The 14040-nt window shown below is 38.8% G+C and overlaps 1 protein-coding gene across 1 annotated transcript; it reads left to right on the top strand.

The window, feature by feature from the left end:
• The first annotated feature begins 4211 nt into the window (after nt 1-4211).
• LOC122759570 (extracellular calcium-sensing receptor-like) lies at nt 4212-10583 on the top strand. The gene is made up of 9 exons (XM_044014501.1): nt 4212-4236; nt 4737-4836; nt 4983-5277; nt 5359-5445; nt 6007-6198; nt 7447-7980; nt 8358-8577; nt 9295-9411; nt 9516-10583. Exons 1-9 carry the CDS (start codon nt 4212-4214, stop codon nt 10415-10417), a joined length of 2472 nt encoding a protein of 823 aa, XP_043870436.1. The 3' UTR covers nt 10418-10583.
• Nucleotides 10584-14040: the final 3457 nt, after the last annotated feature.

Raw genomic sequence — 14040 nt, 5'->3', positions numbered from 1 at the left:
TATTAGAAACCCATGACAATCCAGAGCTGAGACCAGGACACAGAGTTGCAGTCTTTCATGCTTCTCTGTGCTTCTTTTCAAGCAGTCACCAATTAAAAACCCATAGAGACTGTTTCTGTCCCCCGACGTACTTAAGTAAATACTCAAATAAATCAATATCAAACAGAAGAGTTAGTTCATTCTAATTTAATAAAGATTATTACCGACAATAAAATAGAGTCAAATAATACCACTTTTAAATGTGGACTATTAAATATAATAGTAAATATTAAATATCCTCAAAATCTGTTTTAATAAATAATTTCTGACAATTGTATTGATTTATTCTGTGTAACTGAAACTTGGTTACATGAAGAAGATTACATTAGTCTAAATTAGTCAACTCCACCCACTCATGCTAACACCCATATTCCTAGAAGTTCAGGCCGAGGAGGAGGAGTAGCAGCCATTTTTAATACTAGATCCCAAACCAGGAAATTCCTCGTAACAAACACAGAAACCAATTATGATAGTCACAGTTTATCGTCCACCTGCACCTTTTTCAGAGTTCCTGTCAGAGTTCTGTCAGAATTCATATCTGAGTTAGTGCTTAAGACAGATCAAATCATAATTGGCGGGGATTTCAACATCCATGTAGATGTTGACCGTGATAGTCTTAGCTGCGCATTTAACTCGCTGTTGGAATCGATTGGTTTTATTCAACACGTTAATAAACCAACTCGATCTTGTTTTAAGTTATTAGGTATTGATATTGATAACTTAAACATATTTCCTCAAAACCCTCTCCTTACTGATCATTATTTACTCACATTTAATTGTACAATAATGAACTACAATAACATAAATAAGAAATACTGTCTGATAATAATATTAATACATTCAAAGAGACAGTGCAACCTTTATTTAACCCAGTGCCATATGTCAGTACATCTGAAGGTACCTTTTGTGATTTTACTCCCGCCCTCATAGATAACCTTATTGATAGTACAGCAGCCTCACTGCGTACTACATTAGATTGCGTTGCCCCTCTGAAAAAGAAAGTAGTGAATCAGAGGAGACGAGCACCATGATTTAACTCCAATACTCGTGCTCTTAAACATGCGTTACGTAAATTAGAAACAAAATGGCGTTCCAGTAACCTAGAGGAATTTTATATAGCCTGGAAAGATGGTTTTGTAGCTTATAAAAGCCCTGCACAAAGCTAGAGCTGCCTACTATTGTAACGCCTTTATTATTAAGGGTGTGTTTCCTTTAATTAACAGCTCTATATTAACTCAAATTTATCTATCCTTATTAACTGGATATGTGCCCCAAACATAAAAGTAGCAGTTATTAAACCCCTTCTCAAAAAAGCGACCCTTGACCCTGATATTTTAGCTAATTACCGACCTATATCTAATCTTCCCTTTGTTTCTAAAATCTTAGAAAAGGCAGTTGCTAATCAATTATGTGAATATTTGCGCATTAATGGCCTGTTTGAAGATTTTCAGTCAGGTTTTAGATTAAACCATAGCACAGAAACAGCACTAGTTAAAGTTAGTAACTCAGATAATGGTCTAGTTTCTTTACTTGTCCTGTTAGATCTTAGTGCTGCATTTGACACCATTGATCATGATATTCTACTGCAGAGATTGGAGCAGACTCTTGGTATCACAGGTGCTGCCCTCTGCTGGTTTAAATCATACTTATCTGATAGATTCCAGTTTGATCATGTTAATGATAAAGCCTCACTACAAACAAAAGTTAATTGTGGAGTTCCACAAGGCTCAGTGCTTGGGCCTATACTTTTTACCTTATATATGCTTCCTCTAGGGAACATTATTAGAAAGCATAATACACACTTTCATTGTTATGCAGATGACACACAGCTACATTTATCAATGATGAAATATCTGATGAAATCGGATGAAATCGGATGAAATAAATCAACTCCAGGAATATCTCAGATGTGCAATACATCCCAGTGCAATACTGCAATTCTCTCTCTCTTATTTATATATAAATGGTGCTTTATATTTATATTTATATATATACATACATATGTATATATATATATGTATATAAATATATACATACTGTATATATATAAATAAAGGTGCTCTATATTTGTATATTTCTATTTTTTCTACATCTTCTTTTACATTTTTTTAATATTTTATACTCTATATAGATTTTAATTTGAGCTCTATATTTATATTTATACTTAAGTTTGTGTTTCTGTTTCCTAAAACTGACTCGTAGAACCAGCACAAGATTTCCAATGTGCCTGGACTGTCTGTTTAAGCACAAATGGCGAATAAAACCCTTGAACCTTGAACCTTGAGATACTTTAAGTCCTGGATGACCTGTAACCTTTATACTTTTAAACTCAGAAAAAACTAAGGTCATTATACTCAGCCATAAACACCTCAGAGAAAAACTTTCTGATCACATTGTCAGTTTAGATGACATCACCATGGCTTCCAGTTCCACTGTGAGGAACCTTGGAGTTACTTTTGACCAGGAAATGTCATTTGATTCACACGTAAAACTAATTTCCAGAACAGCCTTCTTCCACCTGCGGAACATTATGAAAATTAGAAACATTCTGTCTTTACAGGATGCTGAAAAACTAGTTCATGCTTTTGTTACATCTAGATTAGATTAGTGTAACTCCTTATTATCAGGATGTTCTAACAAGTCTGTTAGAACCCTTCAGTTCATTCAAAATGCTGCAGCACGAGTTCTGACAGGAACTAGAAAGAGAGACCATATAACTCCAGTGTTAGCTTCTCTACACTGGCACCCTGTAGAGTTTAGAATTCAATTTAAAATCCTCCTCCTCACATACAAAGCATTTAATGGTCAGGCCCCTTCATACCTGAAAGACCTAGTCTAAAAAAGTACAAAAGTTACAAAATACAATGTTTAATTGTGGTTCCCAGAGTCTGTAAGAGCAGAATGGGAGGCAGAGCCTTCAGTTACCAGGCTCCTCTCCTGTGGAACCAGCTCCCAATGACAGTTTGGGAGGCGGACACTCTCTCTGTATTTAAACTTAGACTTAAAACTTTCCTTTTTGATAAAGCTTATAGTTAGAGCTGGTTCAGGGAAACCTGCATCTCTTAGTTATGCTGCTATAGACCTAGACTGCTGGTGGAATTTCCTGTGGTGCACGCACTTTCACCCTCTCACACACAGGGTATGAATATAACGTTTTATATGTCATTAACCTTGTCTCTTTCTTTCCCTCGTTTGTGTCTTTCCTTCCTTTCATCTCTCTCTCTCTCTCTCTCTCTCTCTCTCTCTCTCACTCTCTCTATCTCTCTCTGTATCCTCATTAAGCAGGTTGCCGGATCCAGATCCAGTTTTCGAGGCTATTACTATCATACCATATCATACCATCACCATTATTATTGTGCTATAATTAAAAGTCGATATGTGTATACTTTTTATCAACACTCTCTGCTGCTGCTTATATTAATTACATTGTGTTGCTATAAACATGTCATCATTGACTATATAAACGTGTAACTTGATACAGTTGTTGTGTATCTGCTCCTGGTCTCTCTCTCTCTTCTGTCTCTACCTCATCTCCCTCTTGTCCTTTCTCTCCCCCCCCTTTCTGTCCCCCACCTCTCCTCTGTGCCCCATTTTCCTTTCACCCCAATCGGTCGAGGCAGATGACTGCACATCTGAGCCTGGTTCTGTCAGAGATTACTTCCTGTTAAGAGGGAGCTTTTTTCTCTGTTGGGGTTCTCTGCTCTCCTTGATGTTGTCTATGTACAGTGCCTTGAGATAATGTATGTTATGATTTGGCACTATACAAATAAAAGCGAATTTAATTGAAATTAGTTAATGTTTAAAGATCGAACAGATGTCCTGTACAAGTCTTGAGAAGAAGTTCAACTTTGTAGGTCACTTGGTCTTTGTCTAGTTATTGGTCTGATCACCCTGCCAATTTATGCATGTACTGTAAATGAAACCTTGTACCATTTGTCATTGTGGTGAAACTGCGGAGCACCAACTGAAAAGGTACATTATCATATGAGACTGTATGTGTTCATATACTTCATATTTGTCTGTGATGTTATACTAATAGGTAAGCATAACATCACAGACAAATTGAAAATATGTCAGAAATACTAAACAGAGACCCAAACACCTTAATATGAAATGGAAAAACATGCAATATTGAATGTCATTTAAGATGAAAGAGAAAAGTTCCTGGGGTCATGACAAAATCAGCTCTGAGGAAAAGTACAGTAGTTGAGTCTTTTTGAGTCTTCTTACTTTCATCTTTATGTCAGTGACCAAACAGAAATACCGAGACACAAATGTATGTTGCCTCTTTACATCAAAAATAAATAATAACAGGTACATTATCATATGAGACTGTATATGTTTGTGTATTTGTCTTTGTGTAGGGACTCAGCTTTTTCCCCACAGTTTGCATTAACCCACTTTAATTTCTGATTGTGGACTACTGTCCAATCCAAAGCCACTCTGTCATCAATAAGATGCAAGACTGAGAATGTGATACTGTAGCCTTTATAAGGTACTTTATCTTTAGCTCTGTCTCATTCTCTTCTCAGCCCAGTGAAACATTATGACTTCACTTGCTTTATTGTCTTTGCTTTACTTTGCTGTCAGTGTCCTCACTTTAACTGATGGCTCACTTTCCAGCATCACCACTGCAGCTGCACCAGCAGCCTCAAAGTGCACTCTTCTAAACAGCTTCCAGCCAGGCTTTGTGGTCCAGGGTGACTATGTCATCGGTGGGATTTTCCCCATTCATTTTAATCTGAAAATACCAGACCTTAACGGCACCTACAGACCACCACCAATAAATTGCAATGGGTGAGTTTCATAGATGATAGTGGGAGCATTTTATTTACTTTTGCGTGTGAATTATGTCTAATTTTGCACTATTAATATAAAATGGACTGAATGTGTTTATAATCATTCGAGTTTTTAAATGAACAGACAACATTCATCTGTATCAGCCACAGAATTGATCCCAAGGCTTTCCGGTGGGCTCAGACTATGAGACTGGCAGTGGAGGAGATAAACCAGAATCCAGTGCTGTTGCAGAATCACACTCTGGGCTACAAAATCTTTGATTCATGTGGATATCCACTGACAGGACAGAGAGCTGTTTTATCGATGCTGAACGGAGTGAGTGAGGAAAACTCTTCTATGTGCACAAATGCCTCATCACTCCTCGCTGTGATTGGGGCTTCTGGATCTTCTCAGTCTATTGTTGTGTCAAAAATCCTGCAAACATTCAGGATCCCCATGGTAACAGTGACTTGTATTTATGTCAATCATCACAAAAATGTTCTTCTTTTCTCAGTAACACTGCACTCTGTTTTTACACAGATCAGCTATGCTTCTACATGTGCATGTTTGTCAGACAGACAAAAATATCCAACCTTCTTCAGAGTAATTCCTAGTGACGACTACCAGGTAAAATGTAAAACATGTGGTCAGTTATTGTTTTCAATCAAAGCTCAACACATTTACTACTCTGTCATCAGAAATAAGTATTACAACTGCCTTTAAAGCTTTAAACTGTCTAGTTTAAAATTAAAGCTATTAATAAAAAAGAGGCAAATCTTCTAACACTAAGAAATTGATTTACATATATATAAGTTTTCCTCTTTCTTATATTATGTTAGTGTTCTTTTCAGGTTTGGTCATTACAATAATCACGGTTGATAATCCTTTATTGTTATAATCCTCATTATTGATGTTTGGTGATGTTTTTCTGCTGTTTTGTGAGTCATATATACAGCATTGCTTACAATTCATTAAGCTGGAACAATGCTTATATGTGTTGTCCCTATCCAATAATACATCAATATTTCTTTGTTGTGCCAAACTTCCATGCTTTATCATTTACAGAATACAACAACAGGGCACAACACCAAATAATTTATGAAGATATTGCTTTTCATTTATGAAAGTTTTTTTAATGTCTGTGATATGAAACTGAGTGAGTTGATTGTCTTTTTCTGTTGAGCCCAGGTGAAAGCCTTTGCACAGCTGCTGGTGCACTTTAACTGGACTTGGGTGGGGCTGCTGCGAGGAGACAATGATTATGGCCTCTTTGCTGCAAAAGGTTTACTGAGAGAATTACAGGACACCAAAGTATGTGTAGCGTACCATGAAATTATTCCTCTACTCTACACTCGCCAGGCGGGACTTAGGATCATGAAGGTATGAAAACACTGTGGGCACTGTTGACTTCTACCTTTAAATGTTAAGTGGTCTATATTTAGATAGAGCTTTTATAGTGGTGATGAGCACTAGCTGCTTTAAACTACAGTTTTTGTCATTCAACCATTCACATAAATTCAAACATCTACATATTGCATCTATGTGGAGCACTTTTTTTTATAACACATCTTCCATACCTATTCACACACTGCTGGCACAGTAATCTGAGGTTCAGTGTCTTGCCCAAAGAAAGATCAGCATGTAGACTCATGGAGCCAGGAATCAACTCCTCAACCTTTCAGTTGAAAGACAGTTCACTCTACCACTGATTACATTACATTACATGTCATTTAGCAGACACTTTTATCCAAAGCGACTTACAAGGGAATTGAGTACAACCTGCCATGGGTGGAGTTGAACTTGTGACCCTCCTTTAATGGGTTCTTACCACAAGATAAAATAATAACAGCCTCTAGGGACTGGGTAGAGAGATTTGATGCTATAAAACAATTTGTGCACTTTGTGCTGCTAATACATATTAACACATATTAAGACATAGAGCCATTAAAGCTCCTATTTGTGGACCTACTGTGGTCATTCAATTTAGACACTCCAGGAGAAAACTGTGTATTTGTCTCACCTTTATCCATTTATCTCATCAGGCCCATATTAGATCCAGAAAGGAGAAGAGAGTCATGACATGAATTGTAACTCTGTAACCATGTATATAAAAAAAAAAAACGTGTCCAGAAAATGAAGAGCTCATAACAAGAGGAAGATGAATAATGTCACAGGTGGAACTATTGGGGCAGAGTAGAAAATCTCAATGTGTGACGTCAATAGACAATGTTAGTACCGACATACAACAGAAAATGATGAATCAAGTAAACAAAACCTGACTTTGTTAAACAAGTACTTTCTTCAAAATGAATACAATAGAAACTTTATTTGTCTGACACCAACTGGTGACATTTTTTTACACACATACAAAAAGACCTAAACAAAAATACACAAGAAAAAAGTATACCAAATAAATTAAACATAAAAGAAAGAAAAGGACTAGGGGCAGATTAATATGGAGTTACAGAAATTATTTTGCTGTTGAGGGTTGAAATATCAAATAATACTAAGGTCTATAGAAACTGTTGTTTTTCACTGTGTTCATCTGGGTTTTTCTTTATGTCACTCGGTTTTGTTTTTGTCTCCTTGTACAACCCTGTTATCTACATTATCTGACCCTCTGTAAAGATGATGCATAGCTCTACTGCAAAAGTGGTGTTGGTATTTGCAGTTGAGGGGGAGATGGCACCTTTCTTGAGAGACTACATGACTCAGAACATCACTGGAATCCAGTGGGTGGCGATTAATGCCTGGGTCAAAGCATCAGTCTTTTCAGGGAGAGAGTACTACCCTTACTTGGGAGGAACCATTGGGTTTAGCATCAGAATAGGTCATATCTCCAGACTGGGTGACTTCCTGCAGACAGTAAACCCTAAGAGATATCCTGACAATGTGCTGGTTCGTGAGCTGTGGGAGTCTCTGTATGGCTGCAGTCCTTCTCCATCCTCTGTCACCCAGATGCCACCGTGCTCAGGGCAGGAGTCTCTGATGGAACAGCACTCAGCCTACATGAATACATCCAGCCCTAGAATCTCTTATAATGTATATAAGGCTGTATATGCCATTGCTCATTCCCTGCACAACCTCCTTCTCTGTCAGCCAGGGAGGGGGCCTTTCCAGAACAACTCATGTGCTCAGAGCAACAACATACAACCTTGGCAGGTACTGTATAATCCACTATTTCTTTACCATACACACTGTGGGTCAAAGCCCAATCCTTGGGATTCAGACCACGATCTTTATCTCCCATTTACCAAAGTCATGTAACATACTGTACATATGACAGCCCTATTTCTGTGTTCTAAAAAATCTAAATATATTTAAATCTTAATGAAATATGTTCATGAATTGTTCATTGTTCCATTGTAAACACAGCACTGGACATGTGATGTGTTCACTTTACCGTTCTGTTACATTTCTACTGCTGTACAAATTTAGGCCGTGGATTTTTAGGGGCCTTAAATCTCAAAACTCTGATGACTGAAAACCTTGTTTAGTGCAATTCAATGTTTCATTGTGTGCATTTCCTAATTTTCAAGCTGCAACACTATCTCCAGGAAGTAAACTTTCACATTGCTGGTGAGGAGGTGGCCTTTGATGCCAAGGGCAACTCTGTACCCTATTATGATATCATCAACTGGCAGAGAGGCACAGAAGGAAACATGGAATTTGTCAATGTTGGTTTGTTTGATGGAACCAAGACTATTGGAGAGGAGCTGTTGATCCAGGAGGACAGGATAATGTGGGCAGGACAACAGAGTGAGGCAAGCTGCTCACACTGTGTTTTTACCTTCCTCAGATGCCAACTGTTGAAGTTCTGTAGGTTGAGATGGAGGTAAGTCAGGTGGACGGAACAGACTGGATCTGATACAGGGTCATTTGTTTTCATACACAACGGAGATTCAAAGCCCGGCTGTGATGTGATTGGTGACCTACTATCCACTGTTGTTTTCCTCATGGATCCTTCTTTATGGAATGGAAGAGTGAATGATGGTTTGTCTCTGTATGCTGGTCTGGTGACCTGTCTTGGGTTTGACCCCACCTGTTGTTTTCAGCTGGGATTGGCTCTGGCTCCTCGCGACCCTCATGTGCAGGATATAGCAGTAGACAATGAATGAATCATTCTTCATTAAATGCTTCTCATAGATCTACAGCTAAATATATATAAATAACTGACCTACAGGTTATGGAATAGCTTTTGGGCAGGAACCCAGTCCTCAGTGTACAGCTTGTAATCATATGACCATCAAAAGGTTGTTTGATGATTATCGGCATAACTGTAAACTAGACTGACATCTGTAGACCAAATATATCTAATCAACATAAAACTCAAAACACTGTGTTAAACACACTTGAGAAACTACAAGTAAGAAATACTTTATTGACACATGGTTTCGATGAATTTTCCACCTGTCAATAGATTAACCAATGAAATTCACCAATATCACCACATGGTCTTTCCACTCTAGGTGCCAGTGTCTGTGTGCAGTGCCAGTTGTCTTCCAGGCTCCCGGAAGGCTGTCCGTCATGGGGAGCCTATCTGCTGCTTTGACTGTGTACCATGTGACAGCGGCAAAATTAGCAATCAGACAAGTGAGTTTGAGCTGAACAATAAAAAGTCAAAGCAAATCCATTCTTACAATGTTAGCACAGAAGTAATGCAAAACTGAAAATTGTTCATACTTTCTTCCCTTTAGACTCAGTAGATTGTACAATTTGTCCTGAGGACTTCTGGTCAAACAACGACAGAACAGCCTGCATTGCCAAGAAAGTGGAGTACTTGACCTTCGATTCATTGGGAATAGCCCTGACAGTGATGTCTGTGGTGGGCGCCTGCTTCACTCTGGCTGTCTGTGGTGTCTTCTTCTGTCACAGACACACAGCCATCGTCCGTGTGAATAACTCTGAGCTCAGTTTCTTCATACTATTTGCACTGACTCTGTGTTTCCTCTGTTCTCTGCTTTTCATTGGAAAGCCAACATATTGGTCCTGCATGCTGCGCCACACTGCCTTTAGCATCACATTTTCACTGTGTATTTCCTGCATCCTGGGGAAGACCCTGGTGGTACTGGCTGCATTCACTGCCACCAGACCAGGGCACAACATCATGAAGTGGCTGGGGCCTAAGCAGCAGAGGACCATTATCTTCAGCTGTACTCTGGTTCAGGTGGTTATCTGTGCTGCCTGGCTCATTGATGCTCCCCCGTTTCCATCCAGAAATACACAGTATGAACATTCAAAGATCATAGTGGAGTGTAGTGTGGGCTCTAGCCTGGCCTTCTGGTGTGTTCTTGGATATATTGGTCTACAAGCCTGTCTGTGCTTTGTATTGGCTTTTCTGGCTCGAAATTTGCCGGGAAACTTCAACGAGGCCAAGTTCATCACATTCAGCATGCTGATCTTCAGTGCTGTGTGGCTAGCATTCATCCCTGCTTATATCAGCTCCCCTGGAAATTATGCAGATGCAGTTGAGTCATTTGCCATCTTGGCCTCCAGCTTTGGTTTATTGTTCTGCCTGTTTGCTCCAAAGAGTTACATTATTTTACTGAAGCCTGAAAAGAATACAAAACAGCACCTGATGGGGAAAGAAAAGAAATGAAGAAACACACATTAACCCAAAGTTATTGCATCAGTAACAAGACTTGGATAACTAACCATTTAAAAAACATGTTTGATAGTCAATGTTGATTGATATATCTTTATAGATATGACTCTGTAGTGACAATCTTACAAAACTGATACATCATTAAACTGTGGTGGTGTGAGACGTGATTATTATTTAGCTTAGCCATTAGCTTGGACTTGAACAATGCATTGAGGCGATGGTTTAATATTAGACAAAGCTCTAGTATCACTTAAATTATTTTATCAGCTGGCTAAGAATATTTTTCTTTGGGTCAGGTTGCTTCCTTCAAAAGTGTTGTTATTCAGGATTATAAAAATGACACTAAACAAAATCTATTAAATATATTGAGGTTCCACTAACAAGACAAAAGATGTACAAATCACTGATCAGAAACATGATAAGAAGATATTGAAAGATTACATCGTTTATGTTACAGAGATATCTTGTGTGACACAATATTGACAGTGTCGACATCGCACCACAAATTTACATCAGATTCAAACAGTTTCATGGGAATTCAATTCAATTCAATTCAATTTTATTTGTATAGCGCCAAATCATAACATACATTATCTCAAGGCACTGTACATAGAGAACATCAAGGAGAGCATTGAACCCCAACAGTCCACACAATGAGCAGGCACTAGGCATCAGTGGAGAGAAAAAACTCCCTCTTAACAGGAAGAAATCTCTGACAGAACCAGGCTCAGAGATGTGCGGTCATCTGCCTCGACTGGTTGGGGTGAAAGGAAAAATGGGGGACAGTGGAGAGGTGGGGGAGAGAAAGGACAAGAGGGAGATGAGGTAGAGACAGAAGAGAGAGAGAGAGACCAGGAGCAGATACACAACAACTGTATCAGGTTACAAGTTTATACAGTTAATGATATCGACTTTTTAATTATGGCACAATAATAATGGTGATGATATGGGTAGCCTCGAAAACTGCATGATGAGAATACAGAGAGAGAGAGAGAGAGAGAAGGAAGGAAAGACACAAACTAGGGAGAGAAAGAGACAAGGTTAATGACATATAAAAAGTTTATCAAAAAGGAAAGTTTTAAGTCTAACTTTAAATACAGAGAGAGTGTCCGCCTCCCGAACTATCATTGGGAGCTGGTTCCACAGGAGAGGAGCCTGGTAACTAAAGGCTCTGCCTCCCATTCTACTCTTACAGACTCTGGGAACCACAAGTAAACCTGTATTTTGTGACCTAAGTGGTCTATTAGGGTGATAGGGTAAGACTAGGTCTTTCAGGTATGAAGGGGCCTGACCATTAAAGGTGACATAGAATGCTTGTATCTCACATATATGTTAGTTATGGAGGTCTACTTACATATATTAACTTGTTTTCATGGTCACATATATGTTAGTTATGGAGGTCTACTTACATATATTAACTTGTTTTCATGGTCACACATATATGTTAGTTATGGAGGTCTACTTACATATATTAACTTGTTTTTATGGTCACATATATGTTATTTATGGAGGTCTACTTACATATATTAACTTGTTTTCATGATTAAAAACCTCCTAATCGCTGCAAACGAGCCGATCAAAATATCTCCTCACTGACGCTCTCGTCAGCCACGCTGTTTCAGACCAAAACCACACCCCTAGAACGTGGACTGTGTTGTGATTGGCCAGCCAACGAGAGCTTTCCCACTGTCCTGTGATTGGCCAGGTACCTGGAAGTGACGTAATAGATAGGCCAGCTCTCAGATACACAGCTCCCCCTCTGGCACGGTGGATGCTCTGCATCTCAGCAGCTACAACGAGAGTAGTTCTTCTTCTTCTGCAGTTGAATGTAAGCAACCAGATGTGCCCGGACTAGTGCCCGCACCAGGAGGCGCTACGGTGGTGAGAGGAGTGGTGAGGATTTTTGATGACGACATCAAATTAAGGAAGTGCCGATCCGCTTCGCAGAGCCCTGGAAAACAATACAACACTATTTTCTCAGCAGTGGCTGAACTGTTTGTTCTGAAACTTTAGGGTTTCATAAACGAAGTAATGACGCAGATACACACACAAACACAGCGTTAATTGGAGCTTCCGGTCTATGTGGGCTTTAAGATTCTCAGTTAACTAATAAAACATCTCTCCCTCTAGATTTGCTATCTCTGTGAAACAGAGATCAGCTACATCACAGCAAACTGGAAGTTTCGAGGCTGTTGGTTCACAGCACTGTCACACACACTCACAAAGTCTGGGTATGCTGTGTTGAAATGTTGTTCTGCATTTTGCTGCTCATGCAGAGACTGAAAGGGATTGGTGCCAAATGCTGACTCCCTGGTCAGGTTTGCCCCCCTCTCTTGCAGGTAGAGCTCAGCAGCCTCTGCTGAACCTGGCAGAAGTTCTTCTGGCAAAGTCACCTCGGCCAGGACATTTGGGGTCCGTCTTCCTTATGAAAGACAAAGGGAATGTTGAATCAGTTAATTTTTCTCTTGGTGTTGAGACACATTCTATTGTACTGCAACTAACTGCCAATATCACAGTATCAGTATGGTTAAAGCCTACTTACACCGTCTGTGTTGGTGTATATGTCTGATTTGGCCATCAGGCAACTGTAATTCCACATTATTGTGTTGTCAGCTGCCTAAGTTATGTAATATCTGATCCATGTGAATGTGTCACAGTGAAGGAACAAAGGATATACGGCTTAAAAACAATACATGAGATAGTTGATCAGTTCTTATGTAAATCTAATCATTACGTTTTTAACATCTACATTTTTAAACACAATAGGAATGGAAAAACACATCCAAACAGTGACATCATTGCAAAATCAAACCCTGAGGATACAGAAGTTAGTCTAAGTAGATGGTTACTTCATTTGTGAGGTTTATATTATGGGATAGTAGAAAAAGAAAAAAATCACTGCAAAATCAACACTGAGGGTACAGAAGAATATCTTAAAAGATGTTAACTTCATTTGTTCTGTTAACTGTATGCTTATTTGTCATAATCAAACTTTAAAAAAAATATTTCTACAATGTTATTTTCAACAAATGTTGCTTTCACAACACACATTATTATTGTAATCATATTATTATTATTATTATTATAGTGTGCATTCGGACTATCTGGGTATCTCATAGGACTACTGGAATTAAGCTAAGTATCACTTCTGTAGGTCTTTCTTATTTGGTTGCTATTTCATTAATTGCTATTGTATCTAGCTGGGTTGCTTGACTTTTGACTTGTCTGTTTAGTTAAGGTGAAAGTTTGTTGTTGATATTTTGTCTGCTAGGTCAAAGAGAAAGTTGTTATCGTTGCTGTTTTGACATAGTTTCTATTGAGCCATCACCATCACCAGAGGGGTATTCCAGAAAGCGGGTTATGTGAGAACTCTGAGTTTGTTAACCCTGAGATGAGGGAAACTCTGAGTTATCCGTTCCAGAAAGAGAGGTAACTTAAACTCTGGGTCTGTTACTGCGGTAACTTACTCTGTGAACATAACCTGCTCGCTGGCAGGTTTACTATAAGAAACCCAGAGTTTCTACCTGTCTTCTCCCACACGAAGAAAGCAGTTAGACATGGATTGCCCATTCATTAGAAATCCAATCGTCATCAAAGCCGTATTTATTAGAAATGCA

Source organism: Solea senegalensis, linkage group LG18 (genome assembly GCF_019176455.1).
Source record: "Solea senegalensis isolate Sse05_10M linkage group LG18, IFAPA_SoseM_1, whole genome shotgun sequence".
NCBI lineage: Eukaryota > Metazoa > Chordata > Actinopteri > Pleuronectiformes > Soleidae > Solea > Solea senegalensis.
This window is presented reverse-complemented; position numbering and strand designations above follow the sequence as displayed.